General features: G+C 36.3%; 1 protein-coding gene across 20 annotated transcripts in view; it reads right to left on the bottom strand.

Moving 5' to 3' along the window:
• Positions 1–14,988, bottom strand: part of PRP4K (pre-mRNA processing factor kinase PRP4K) — a 39,463-nt gene that overhangs the window by 20,583 nt on the left and 3,892 nt on the right. For all 20 annotated transcript variants that reach the window (XR_013168820.1, XR_013168822.1, XR_013168825.1 and 17 more), the window contains exons 2-4: positions 10,359–11,558; positions 7,566–7,742; positions 261–416 (exon numbers count right to left, since the gene is read on the bottom strand). Coding sequence is in view for 2 of the 20 variants with exons in the window: in XM_077143971.1 (XP_077000086.1) it covers positions 261–416; positions 7,566–7,742; positions 10,359–11,558 (1,533 nt within the window). In the remaining 18 variants the exon portion in view is untranslated. The remainder of the gene's footprint in view (positions 1–260; positions 417–7,565; positions 7,743–10,358; positions 11,559–14,988) is intronic.

The following is a 14,988-nucleotide window of genomic DNA, read 5'->3' as shown; positions in this document are numbered from 1 at the left end:
AAGGTTATGAAAATTTTCAGTATTATTAATATTACCAATATTCACTCCAACAGAAAAAAAAATCACTAATTTCAGAAAACCACTCCCTCTACCTCTATGGATGTGGTCTACTCAATATGCACAAAAGAGTAACTCTAAATTTCAGGACCAAATTAATGGATTTGTTTAGGATACTCAGCTGGAAATTAGAAAGACTTCAAGTCCAACCATTTTGCTTACAACTGGAAAAGGAAATTATTATGGGACAATCTCATGCTTACTTATCATCGGAAGAAGATTCTTGCTCAACTTTCATTCCCTCAGAAAGACTTCCTTTAAATTTATCTTCCTTTACTTTGCTTCTGCTCCTCCGTCTACGACCACCCCGCGATCGAGACCGCCTCCTCAAGTGAGATCTGCTCCTCCGACCTCGGTCTCTATGTAAAGAGAAAAAAAAAACAGACCCATTTTTTAAAAGGTAAATTAAAATTTTTAAGAAAATAATTGGTGTGCTGGTTTGAAAGTGTTGTGTACCCCAGAAAAGCCATGTCCTTTTAATCCTGCTTCAATATTGTCCAATGGAAACCTATGATTATACTGTTTCCATGGAGACTGACCCACTCAACTGTAGGTGTGACCTTTTCAGATGACTCCATGGAGATGTAATGCACCCAATTATGGCTGTGGTCTTTCATTTAGATGGAGATGTGCCTCTACCCATTCAAGGTGGATTCTGATTAGTTTACCAGAGTCTTAACTTTGAAGAAAATTTGGAGAAAACGCAGTTGCTTCAGAGCTGACAGAGACACAGACGTCTGGAGATGGAGAGAGGGAGAGAAGGAGGGAGGGAGAGACAAGGGAAAGGGGGAAGGAGAGGGAGCGTGAGGGAGAGGGAGGGGGAGAGAGGGAGCAGGAGACAGAGCAGACACCTACACACAGACATTTGGAGATGCAGAGCCCTGCTGCCATGTGCCGTCCCATGAGATACTAAGCAAGTCAGAACCCAGAACTGTGTCCTGGAGGAGCTAAGTGAAGGCCCAAAGACGCTTAGAGAGGAAACCACTGGCACCACAGACTGGAAGCAACAGAACTGGGAGCAAGGACCAGCAGATGTCAGTCACATGCCACCTGATGTGACAGACATTGGCCTCCTGTGAGTTAAGGTACCTTTCTCTGAATGCCTTAGTTTGGACATTTTTATGGCCTAAGAACTATAAACTTGCAACTTAATAAATTCCCTTTTTAAAAGTCATTCCACTTCTGGTATACTGCATTCCATCAGCACAAACAAACCAAAACAATAGGTATAAAAAACACTGGTATAAGCAGCTTAACTGAAAATGACTAAAACATAGCTACTGTTTTTATCCAATTTAAACTAAGTATTTCTCACGAATATATTCACTATGGAATAAACAAATACGAACTGTTTCTTTTATAATTTTACAGCATCAAGGTTGTGGAATACACAAAGATACTGAATAGGTACTTGTTTAATATAGTCAAAGCTAGCAGGCGTCTTTCTGGTTTGAACAGCTGAATTTTATGATTACCAAGAGTCAGCTGTGTTTACCTGTTTAATGCTCCAACAATACTCATTTTAAATTATATGATTAATTATATAAACTGATGTAACAGGAGTGTGAAAAAAAAGGAGCGGTTCCTATAGAGTCAGAAAATACACCAGTGGTTGCTAAGGGCCAGAGTGAAGGGCAAAGACCAACCACAAAGGGGCAAGAGAGAACTTTTGGGGTGATGGAAATGTTCTCTTTCTTGATTACATGGATTATGATGTGTTTGCTGGAATTCATTTAATTGTACACTAACAGGGTGAATTTTGCTAAATGTAAATGACATGTTTTAACAAGCGTTTTTATAAATGCCTAAAGTTCTTGCCTCATGTTATACAAACAGAAACTGAAATCATATATCAAGCATAAAGGATAAAATTTATATTAGAAAGATGCCACAAATCACTCCCCTCCCCCAACAAAAGAGGTGTGGGTATAGAAAGGATTGGTAAGAGCCGTGTTAATATTACAATACTTTCCTCATATGTTTATCTCAGACTTTTTCTAAAACCTCACTAAATGACAATAAAAGAACAAGTAAAAAAAAATACATAAGCAAAGAGAATGTGAAGGGCTATGACAGCACAGAAGCCAATGGTATTTTGAAATCTGCCAAGTGGATGGAAGAGAAGTAAAATATCAAATTGGGTGAAATATTAGTCCATTAGAAATAGACAAGGGGAAGAAAAAACAAGCCAGTGTGCATGCCACAAAGCCCCAGGAATCCTCAGGAACCAGAGACACCAATATCTTCAAGGGTGGTGTGTGAGTTAAAAGCTGAAAACAGGAGAACTGGTGAAAGTCTTTAAAATGAACAGCGAGATTCTGCATGTGCCACTCCCCCACCCAGCGGAAAAGACTAATAATCACGTTTTGCATTCTGGCAGAACACTTAAGATTTACTTTCTGGAGAGGTGTTCACTGTAAAGGCTGACACAGGGTCAAGGGAAGTACTTCAGCTAGAAGTCTATACAATGAACATCAACCAAAACACTGCTGGCAGCCAAGTCTACACTGCCCTGCAAGAGATGAGAGGGTTCTGCAAACACCTCCCAGCCCAAGGAGAAGATCGACATACAATGATATTCTAGTCTCTACCTGACCATCTTGAAGTGTAAGTTGTTAGTTAACACAAAGCTTTCATTCAGCTTTCTTAGGACTTAACTTTTAATTCCAATAAGCAACCAGTCAAGGATACCAGCTGCTTGAGGAAAGTCTTCAAACACAAAGGTAAACAAACGGCAAACAATCTGGTAAGAAACAAAGTATAGGGAAGAGAAGAAAACTAGAAACAACAAAGACTCCACAAAACAAGCTCATTATAGTCTGAAAGATAAGAGATGCTCTTTCCATAAAACAGGATTAAAATATTATAGAAAATACATGCAATAAAATGGATGAACCTTGAAGACATCATTTTGAGAGAAATAAGTCAGACAAACAAGGACAAATATTTATGTCCAGACAGGAAATAATTAGAAGCAAATTCAGCATCAGAATACAGGTTACCGGGGACTGGGATTGGGCGGGGAATGGAGAGTTAATGCTTAATATGGGGTGATGGTAATTTTTGGTATGGATGGTGGTGATGGTAGCACAACACTGTGAATGTAATTAATACAAGGAATTATATATTTGAATGTGTCTAAAAAGAGAAATTTTATGTTGTATATGTTACTAGAACTCAAAAATAAAATATGACTCTCCAACACAAATAGTGAGCCTCAAAATTAAACTATGGACTATAGTTAATGGTATAATTATAATATTCTTTCATCAATTATAACTAAGGTACCACACCAATGTCTGGTGTTAATAGGGGGTAATGCATTTCTGCATGACTTTTCTATAAACCTAAAACTTCTCTAATAAAATATTAAAACAGAAGCAAACAAAAAAGTGATGAAAAATAAGTAGCTTAACAAGGCTTCAAAATTTTTAAAATAAGGACAGAAATGTTTAAATTTAGTAATAAGAATAATGAGGTAGAATAAAAAGTTTCCTAGACTCAAAGGATAGAAAGAGAAAAACATAGGTGAGAAAAAAATACAAGAGAATTTTCCAGAATACAGTCACAAGCTTCCTAGTTTAAATGGCCTATCTATTGCTCAGCAAAGTAAGTGTGAAAAAAAGGCTCACACATTATAGTGAAATTCCAAAACACAGGACACTTATTTGGAAAATAAAATACAAAAATTCAGAAAGAAATGGAGACAAAGCAAGTGACATACAGTAACAGCAGAAACTGAAAACCAATGGAACTTAAAAAATTCTTAAGGAAAAATAATTAAAACCTAGAATTCCATTCCTTGGCAAATCAGCAATAAGTAAATAAAAATAAGATGGATTTTTTAGAGACATAAGCAACCCCTCCCGCCATCTCCTCTCCATGTACTGTCTTCAGAAAGTTATTGGAGATACACTACCCAAAGCAAGGGAGTATAACATGAGCAAGTGGATACAGAAAATGGGATTCAACACAAGAAAGAAGGGAATTTCAAGACAGTGGAAAAAGCAAAATAAATCCCACAATAACTGTACAAGCAGGCCTGGAGAGCAGTGTGGAGCCAGAGACAGGAAGCTTCAGAAGGGAGCACCTCCCCTCCCCCTAAGTATGTGCTCAGCCAAAACCAATAGTTATATGGTCACAATAATGACTATACTGACAGCAAAAGCAGACAAAAATGTGATGAAATTAAGAGAAGAAACGTGGGTGAGGGGGTGGTATAAAAACTCACTTTTTAAAACAGGAAGTCAGTAGATAAAAGGGCATGACTTAAAAAAATTTAAATGTACACACTTGTAGACCACACATTTCCATGTCTTGGAACATAGTCTATAAAAATGTTCAGAGATGGGTTCGATTCCTGGTGCCTGTCCATGCCGGGAAAAAAAAAAGCTCAGAGATATGTCAAGATATATTCATTGGCTATAATATAAGCTTCTGGAGCGCTGTCTTTTCAAGATATATTTTTATGTATTACTTCATTTAGAAATGTTAAAAGGGGGAAAAGAAGTGTAACTAATAAACTATCAGTGACAGAGAGTTCAAATAGAGTCAGAGGTTGCTCTGGAGACTGTTCTTATACGCTCAGTTAGACCTTGCTACCTATCACAACCTGCCAAACCCTAACCAGGATCATTCCAGCAATTCTAAAGAACACCTAGGGCAATATATAAAATCCCACAAGGGTTCCATGCACCAGGGTAACTTTCCAGAAACCTACAACCTTCAGGTGGGTCCCTGGGCCAGTTAAGTCCTGAAACCTAGAGGGCCCAGCCTCCAGAACATCAGCTAGTTCCATCTCCCTACCACATATTACTGACAACCTCTTCCAACATGAAAAATTCAGAATGGCCATAGCCCAGATACCCCTAAAGAGTGGGACAGAAAGATTAAAGGTGATGATGGAGTTATACAGAGAAGGTAGGGTTTAACAAATGAATACAAGTGCTGAATCATTAAATTGATATTTCTTTTAGTCTCCAGTATTTTAGAGCAGCCAGAAGTAAAAACCTAAAATTGTGGAATTGTAACCCATGTCAAACTCTGAAATACGTTCTACAACTAATTGTGGTGCTGTGCTTCGAAATTTACTGCTTTTTATATGTATGCTATTTTTCACAAAATAGAAGGAAAAAAGTCAACTGTGGTGATAAAAGAAATATCTGTGGTGATAAAAGAAATATCTGAGCCTTCTAGCCTCCTATATTCTGGAGCAGTTAGAAGGGAAAAATCTAAGAGGATTGTATGGTAACCCATGATAAACTCTAGGATCTGTCCTATAACTATTTCTGGAAGAGTGCTTTGAAACTATCACTTTTTTATTTCTTTGCATTGTATATATGTTATCCCGTGCAAAAAAAGTTATAAAAAAAAAAGTGATTTGCAAAAATCACATAGATTTTATCCCAAAGAGTACAGAAAGGAAAGGGAAGGAGGAAAAAAAAAAAAGGTAACTATAGTGGAGAAATCTGATGGATTTCCCCAACCAGGTGATCAGGGTTCACATCTGAAAAGGAATGAAAAGAGCAGGTCCCCTTGAAGTGGTCTTTTGAGAAGGACACTTCCCCTCTATGGTCTTCCTGGGCCTAATAAGGAGGAAAACATCAGACAACTGCTAACTGAGGGACATTCTAAATACCTGACCAGTAAAGGTCAGCAGAAACAAGCAAAGTTTGAGAAACTCTCACAACCAAAAGGAGCCTAGGGAGATATGACAACTAAATGTAATGTGTTATTCAGGGTGGCATCCAGAAATAGAAAAAGGTCATTTGATAAAAACAAAGGAAATCTGGACTCAACTGTCAACTCTATTTGATAACAGGAATCCATATCGGCAATTAATTGTGGCAAATATATCATAATAATGCAAGATGTCAATAACAGGGGAAACTGGTGTGGGGCACTGGGAATTCTCTACTATCTTGTAATTAATTCGGTAACTCAAAGTGTTTTAAAATGAAAGTTTTTTCTTTAATGCCAAACGACTGGCAAACGAATGTCCATTTATGTTTTAAGTTAAAATAAAAGATTTAACGTACATGTATATATGTATTAATGATTCCTTGCTTTAAAAACTGGTCACTCTAGTGCATTTCCTAATATAACTTATGTAGATAGTTTGATTGAACACCATAAGTACTTGGAATCTCAGGTAGGACATGAGATTTTGTTGGTTTGTCCAGAGTGATGCCCCAATGAATCCCAGAGTGATTCGATCAGTGAGTGGAAAAGTATTTGCAAAGCCCCCTTCAGGGAATGGTGAGAACGGGGAGAAATTCAACTTTCCCAAGTTGAATTCTTGGTATTCTCACAAGCAGTGTAGACAACCAAAGCTACAGGCTGAGCCCCCAGTCTTGGGGTTTGTTCATATCAAACTTAATCCCACAAAGGATAGGTCAAATCTACTTACAATTTAGGCCTAAGAGTCACCCCCAAGAGAGCCTCTTTTGCTGCTCAGATGTGGCCTCTCTCTTCAGCCAACACAACAAGCAATCTCACCACCCTCCCCCTGTCTACGTGGGACGTGACTCCCAGGGGTTTGGACCTTCCTGGCAACGTGGGACAGAAATCCTAGAATGAGCTGAGACTCAGCATCAAGGGATTGAGAAAAATCCTAGAATGAGCTGAGACTCAGCATCAAGGGATTGAGAAAACCTTCTCGACCAAAAGGGGGAAGAGTGAAATCAGACAAAAATTCAATGGCCGAGAGATTCCAAACAGAGTCAAGAGGTTATCCTGGAGGTTATTCTTATGCATTAATTAGATATCACCTTGTCATCCAAGATGTAATGGAGAGGCTGGAGGGAACTGCCAGAAAATGTAGAGCTGGGTTCCAGTAGCCATGTTTCTTGAGGATGATTGAATAATGACATAGCTTTCACAATGTGACTGTGTGACTGTGAAAACTTTGTGTCTGATGCTCCTTTTATCTACCTTGTCAACAAATGAGTAGAACATATGGAATAAAAATAAATAATAGGGGGAACAAATGTTAAAATAAATTTAGTCTGAAATGCTAGTGATCAATGAAAGCGAGGGGTAAGGGGTATGGTAGGTATAATCTTTTATTTTCTTTTCTGTTTTCATTTTATTTCTTTTTCTGAATTAATGCAAATGTTAAGAAATGATGAATATGCAATTAAGTGATGATATTGTGAATTACTGATTATATATGTTAATGTTTTATTTGGTTTGTTAATTTTTTAATTAATAAATAAAAAAAGAATGTATGTGCTTGTGCACTGTTGTATCAATAAAAACTAAAAAAAAAGAAAAAAGAAAAAAAACTGGTCACTAATCATTCTGATCACCCAACCAACTACTATGTGTATCTCAGATAAAACAGTTTCTACTGTGAATTAAATGAGTCTTTGCCAAAGGTCTTCAGAAGTATCAACATACAGAACTACAACTATAAAAACGAAAGAAAACTGGGCTACATTTTTATCGCCCTACAATCTATCTTGCCAGTTTAAAAAAAAAAATCCCCGTTTCTCTTATAAAAGTACCTTCTCCGGGGAGACCTGCTTCTTCTTCGTGGAGACCGGCTACGTCTGAGTGGGGATCGAGATCGCCTTCGAATGGGAGATCTGCTTGCTCGTCTTCGGGCTGGAGACCACCTGTTGATTGGACTAGCATCTTTTGATCTTTCACGCCTACTGAGGATATCATCACGAGGTCGTGTTCTTAAGAAGTGTACAGAAAAATAAACCAAATGAAACGATTTTCTTTTACATGAAAAGAATATCATCAGAAAAGGCACTCTAATCTAAAGACAGCAAACACTAAGAGGTTTTGTAATAAAATCTAAATTTAGATGATGACAATGACATTTTGACATTTTGGGGTTACGGAAGACACCTATTAATAAAAGTTGCATTTCCTCGAGCCTTGCAATTTTCAAATTAAATTAATTAAAAATTAAGTGTTAAACTGAATTAAGAGTTATTCATATTGTAAAAGCCACTAATTCCAATTTCAGACAACCAGGACAAATCAAACTTACCCAAGTTAGTTAACACTATTGCATTTCCTCAATCTGAAGACTTTTTTCTTTCTGTATTTTGACATTCTTGTAATTAAGAGTCTTATTGTTACTGTGCCCATAAAGTATAACAGTATAATATATACAAGGTTAAAATCAACATCAACCTTAGCACTGATAAGAAGATATCCCTCTCGGCCACTCATTCAAAATGCCTGTCTCCTAAGTAGCTTCTAATGAATTTTATTCTTGTTTAACGTGTTATCTGTATCACAAATGGGGAACAACTTTAATTTTTAAAAATAAATTTGGAAAATTTCTTTATGCTGTTACAGATTTGGATGGGGCTATTCATCCTGAACAGTATAGGCCAACCTGTAAATGGGTTTGTCTCTGTAATTAAATAGTAACATAGTTAAAACAGGCAAGGTAGACTTTGATTCAGTAACCAGTTTATAGTAAGGTTAGCAAGGAGTTGGGGAAAGGACAACCTATGTAGACTGGAAATACAAATTGGAATAATTTTCATGGAAGGAAATCTGGCAGTAACTTTCTAAAATGTAAATGTATACCCTTAGACTTCATAATTTTACTTGTATGAATCTATTCAATAAAGAAACCTCATGCATAATCAAAGGATGTCTTTACATACAACAGTGAGAAACTAATCTAAATTTTGTTCAATTTCAACAACGGAATGATTAAATTTTGGTACATCTACATCTATACTGCGAAATACAATGTTGCTGCTATACAGAATGTAAAACAGATCTATATGTACTGTTCATGAGAGTACTTCATTAAAAAAAGCAAATCAATGTTAATAGGAATAGTAGGATTCTACTTCCGGAAGAAAAAACTTATATTCATATAATTATATATGAAAAACGGGCTAGGACATTATATCTTAGGAGTGTAGTGGAGAGGGGATGGGAGGGAAAGAATTTATATGTTTTTGCACTTTTTTCTTTAATTAGTATGTGCCTCTCTTCTGTCATTAAAAAATGTATTTTTATATATTTATATATTTTATATACTGAATTTCCTCTTCGAATTGGGAGAGCAAATTGAAAGACTACAAAGATAATTAAACACTTTAAGGTTAAAAAAACTCAGTTTAACACTAGCAACTGCCCCAATGCAGAAAGTTAAAGGAAAAAGAGGGGCCATTTCAATTCACCATAATTTCACTAGAAGCAAAGAACCAGTACACTAGTTCAGATACAACACTCTAAAACAGTATTCAGTATTTCTCTGAAATCGGAAGGATGCAAATTTCAAGGTCAGCTTATATTTATACCCATATAAAATAAATAATAATAGGAATATAGTAAATAACTAGGAATTCATATCTTTATTATGTAAGCAAACTTTCTTTTAGTAAGCAAAACTGGGTTGAGGATTCCATGATGTGTAATTATCTAATATAAAGCAGATATTGAAAAATCAGTTTCTAGACCAGTTTAATGTAAATAATCACACACACACAAAATCCTTTTTGTGCCTTAACTCCTTATAAATTCTGTAATCTTACATAAATTACACAAACTTCTCACACTCTCCTTGTTTATACATTAAGTATGAGAATTCCCCATCCCATGAGTTAAGATAATCACATTAGAAATTATGAGAAAGGATCCTGATAAGCCAAACATATTATTATACAAAAACGAATTATCATCATTACTGGTAAAAAATCATGTCTCATATTAGTTTTCTTAAATTTGAGGTACTACTTTTTACAACAATGAGATTAAGTATATGAATTTGTGACAAAAAATTTTCCATTTCAAATTTAATTATAATTATGGGACCAAAAAAACTGTTAGTTTCAATTTATACAATTAAAATTTAAAATCATGCAAACGCAAGAGAAACATGGACAGATCACAATACTTAAACTGATTCCTCCCTTTTTTTACTCTAAAACAACTTCAAACTTACAATACAATTGCAAATATAACACAAACCCCACATGAACTCCAACGTACCCCTTTATCCAGACCCACCAACTTTTAGCATTTTCCTGTGGTACCTCTTTCTTTAAAGTTACAAATTACAGTCTACACGGTTCAATTAAGTAATAGTTACCACCCTCTCCTATGAATAGGTGTACATATTTAATTAGCCAAATTACTTGGGTTTAAACGATTCAACAAATTAAGATATGAAATTAAGTGCAAATAATATAGTTAAAGGACTGGATTACACTTAAATATATGAAGTACATTATACTCCATTTTTAATTGTCTACAAGTTCTAGTTCCTCCTTCAAAATCTGGGGCATTAGTCAACGAAAACATTTACATTATGTTACCTTGGAGAAGAAAGTCGCCTCCTTTCTGGTTCTCTTCGTTTTCTTTCTAAGGATCGACTCTTGGCTCTTCTACCAGGAGACAGAGTTCGAGAAGGTGACTTGCTCTGCTTAGATCGCCTATCATTTACAAGTGGAGATCTACTTCTTCTTGACTTATCACGTTGTTTCGGAGATAAACTTCTTCTTTTAGGACTACGACCAGGTCTCCTACTGGGTGACCTATTTTCTTTCCCAGAAGAAGCATCTTTAGAGGGAGATTTAATTGGTTTCTTTTCTTTATCAGTTTCAGATCGTTTTGATTTTCTCTCTTTGGACCGTGACCTTCTGTCTTTGGATTTATCTCTTAAATCAACCGGGGATCTTGATTTTTTGCCCCGATCGCGATTTCTACTTTCATTTATAACTGGGGATTTTTTTCTATCTTTCGATTTACTTTTATCTTCTATTTTAATCTTATCATCTGTAGGAGATCTAGCCTTCCCAATTTTCTCCTGAGATCGCCTTCTAAGGGTAGGGGATTTTGACTTTCTTGCTTGATCTTGAGACTTGCTTCTTTTGGATGGACTTTTGGACTTTTTCCTCTCCTTAGACTTGCTTCTAGTTGTTTTATCTTTAACTATTTCAGCACCTCCCTTACTTTTCTTTTTGTCAGATCTATGTCTAGTCCGTTCTTTGGATCTGCTTTTACTTCGTTTTTTTGTACTATTTTTATTGTCCACAAGTTCAAGTTTCCCCTTCGTACTTGAAGATCTAGTACTAGATCTATTTCCATTTCTTGCCTTTTCATGAATCTCCCCCTCTTCTTCAGAGCCAGACTCATACCCTTGTAATATTAGCCCCATCCCAGACTGCACCTTTCCTTCCATTAATTCATTATCAAGTTCTGCTTTAATCAAGGCTCTCTGTTTTTCCAGGTCTTCTAGCAAAGCTAAATCATCAAGTTTAGTTCTTTTTGCTGGAGACATACCTTCTTTGTCAGAAGCATCAATAACCTCTTTTCTTTTGTGTTTCTTATGTTTATGCTTATGTTTATGCTTTTTATCTTTGTCTTCTTCTGAGGAATGTTTATGTTTCTTATGTTTACTTCTATGTTTATGCTTCTTTTTTTTGTGACGACTGTGCTTATTTTGAGATTGGTCTTCTGATACTTCTCCATTTTCTTCATTTACACTCTTTTCAGAATTATCAGCATCTTCCATCCTATAAATGTAACAAACATTTTAAAATCACACCATTTATTAAGGATTCAGAGACATAATAAAATAACAGTAGTGATAAAATATCTCCATGTAATACATGAAGTTAGATAATCACTGAATATTCCTTAGAACAGCTTCAGACTTGTTATTTCAAAGAAAGTATATGGCCAGAACTGAGCTGGGTGGTGGTATATAACTTTAATTTGTTTCTAACAGTTAAACTCATACCAAAAGTGTTAAGAGGAAATAAACTGGGGATGGATGGGGCGTAGGTGAGGTTAAAAACACTAGTTAACAGAAAAAGAGAATTTAAATCAGGTAAAGTAAAACCTCCTCAAATTAATATTGATCTAGTTAAAAAGTCACTTAAAACTTGATTTTTTAAACCAGCATTTTTAACATACACCAGACCAAAGGACCAGCCTCCCAATTTTTTTTTCTTTCATAAAACACATTAACATATATTGGGACTTAAAATTCTTTTTCAATTTGAAGTTCAGAAGAAAACTTCATGTCTCTACAACAAGCCCAGCAGGTCATTTATTTCATCTTATGCCTTTAAAACAAAAAAAACGAAAAACCTCTCAAGCTAACAACTAAGCTATACCAAAATAAGCACTCTGTGCAATCAGTAAAAACAAAACAAAACAAAAAACCTCTACAGCTAACAACTAAGCTATACCAAAATAAGCACTTAGTGTGCACTGGTGTCTGATGCTGATGATGCTGACAATGCAAACAAATTCCAAGGACTAAAACTTCAAAGAGAATAGACTAGCAACCAGTACCCTCAGAATCTACTTCCAGGACTTACCACTAAGCAAATACATGATATTGGGTTGAACCACATGTAAGTGCCTTTGTTCACAAGTCAGAAACAGTCAATTATCAGCAATTTCATGTTTCAATCTAACATTTGTTCAGCAAATTATTAATCTCTTTGAATGTCAAAGGGAGAGATACCTTCGGATCAACAGGTGCTATGCCAAAAAAATTAAACTGAATTAGATTAAGGTGGTTTGTGCTTAGATGTTTGGGCAACATTGAGTTAGAGTTTACAGTGTTCAATAATTCAATGTTAAATATAGGTGACAGTAGCATTATTTAGCTGTCTCCTTTTAAAGTCACTCCATCATAAGCCATCACATTCTAGAATATGAGCCCAAAATCAGACTTCAAATTTTCCAGAGTCAAGTCATCATACTATTTTTTTCAGGAAGATGTGGATCATTTTGTCCAAATCTTTCAAATTATACACTCCTATAGTTCTGATAAGTTTATTTGTGCCATATACTGCAATGCATCTTGCAAGTTAAGAATTCATGAATTTTATTCCTGGTCTAATACTGAAACGTTTGGCCCTGCCCACCTGCACACTTCCATAGTGACCCGCTGGCCCCTGCTCTCTAACATCCCGGCTGGACTGACTCCCTACCCCATGATCACAGCACCTGTGTGAACGAAATTGGGTCAGACAAGCAATATATCGCCTTTGCTCTCTATTTTGCTTCATGGCTTCAATCTTATCTCACACAGTGACTTTCATTGGATCCTTAACATCTGGTGAGAAAGGCAGGATTTACCAGTAACGCTAAAGAAGAGAAATTTGACCTTTGGCAAAGTTGGGACTTGCCAAGGTTCAGATAGCCCAGATTACCTGTCTGTCTGTCTGCCTATCTATCTATCTATCTACCTTTCTGCCTATCATCTATCCATCTATCTATTCATCCATTTCTGATTCTCGGGATGGGGTGGAGTCATGGATGCCTATTTTAAGGAGTGTAAACCATCCAGAAATGTTCAATAAAGATAATAAAGACAAAAAAAAAAAAAGAATTCATGAATTTATTCATTCAATCTCTTTAGCATATTTTAAAAATCACCTACCAAATATAGGCATTAGGCAATGTGGCAGGAAAACAAAGATGTACCAGACCAACAAACGCCTGCCTCAAGGAAATTATAGTCCACTGGGAAAGCATTATGAAACCACCATAAAATATCAGAGAAGTACAATGACAAAAATGTGAATAAAGGCTTGATAGGATCACTTAAAATCATTTTGAGGATGGTCAGGGAAGTTGTTTTCTAGGGGATCACAGAAAAACCCAAGTTAATTATTAAGCAGGAACATAGGGGAAAGAGAAGACAAATTGAGAAGGCACATGGATTAAAAAGAAAAGACTGAGTGACAGCCCTAGAGAATGAGTAAGGAATTAACTAGGAGAAAAGGGCAATTCAGAGGAAGCAGGTGACAAAAGGTATATATATCAAACTACAAGCAGATCAGTGGTCTAATGAAGATTAAGATCCCAAATGGACCAATTCCAGGGGATGTCAAGACACAGTTAAGTTAGGCAACACCTCTCACATATCCAGATGATGTGGAAGTGCAAAATTCTAGCCATTAACCTAAAACTCAAGCTATCTAAAGACCCTTTAACTATCCTCAGACACAGGATAGTTGAGGGGTTAAGCAGTTTCAAGTCAGACTGCCTGGGTTCAAATTCTGGTTCCACTACTTACTACAGCTGGGTGGCTTTAGGTCTGTTTCTTAAAATCTCTGTGCCTCAGGCATCTCATTTACAAAACAAAGAACATAATGGCACCTACTTTCAAAGGTACTTCAAGGATTACCTGGGTTAATAGATGTTTAGTGACTATTAACAGTGCCTAGCACAGACTTAAGTGCTAGAAAAATCGAGCTGTTACTACAGTATAGATACCACATAAGTTTATTTATTCACAAGGACATTGTAGAATCGGCAGGGCTGATACTAAGAATGTTAGTTTAATTTAAGAATACTGTCAAAGAGCATGGTATCTGCCATGTAGCTACCTGGTTCAAACGCTGCCTCCAATGTGACCTAACTATTGTAACCTTAGGCAAGTTAGTGCTTTGTCTCCTCAAATGTAAAAGCGGGGAAATAACACAAACTTCGTAGGTTTGTTGTGATGATGAGGTCATCCTTGTAAAAGGCTGTCAAAGTTTTCAAGAAATGTCATCTCTCCATACAACAGATGAAGCCCTGAAGTTCATGGACGGTATAAGGGCCATGTATAATGTCACCCATCCATCAAGCTAGTGAGAGGGTTGGTATTACATGTCAAGTCAGTCAAAAGCACTTCCATATAATCTAAGATGCTTTTAAATGTATCAAATCATTTTACATTCTTCCTGAATCTTGACTGTTACTGCCTATCTCAGAATAAATGCTGAAATCTTTTACAAGGCTCTATGTTATTTGCCCAGTCTCCTCAATACTCTTCTCCACACTTACTCGGCTCCAGCCTCACTGGCCTCCTTGAACAATCCCTGGTACATCTGCAGCTCAGGTCCTTTGTAGCTGCACTTAAAGTTTCCTCAGCTTGAAATGCTTTCCCCACATTTGGACACTGTTGGCTCCCTTGCCCACTTCAGGTCTTTGCTC

Source organism: Tamandua tetradactyla, chromosome 25, assembly GCF_023851605.1.
Source record: "Tamandua tetradactyla isolate mTamTet1 chromosome 25, mTamTet1.pri, whole genome shotgun sequence".
NCBI lineage: Eukaryota > Metazoa > Chordata > Mammalia > Pilosa > Myrmecophagidae > Tamandua > Tamandua tetradactyla.
The sequence above is the reverse complement of the archived record's forward strand: the minus strand, read 5'-3'. Positions and strand labels throughout refer to the sequence as shown.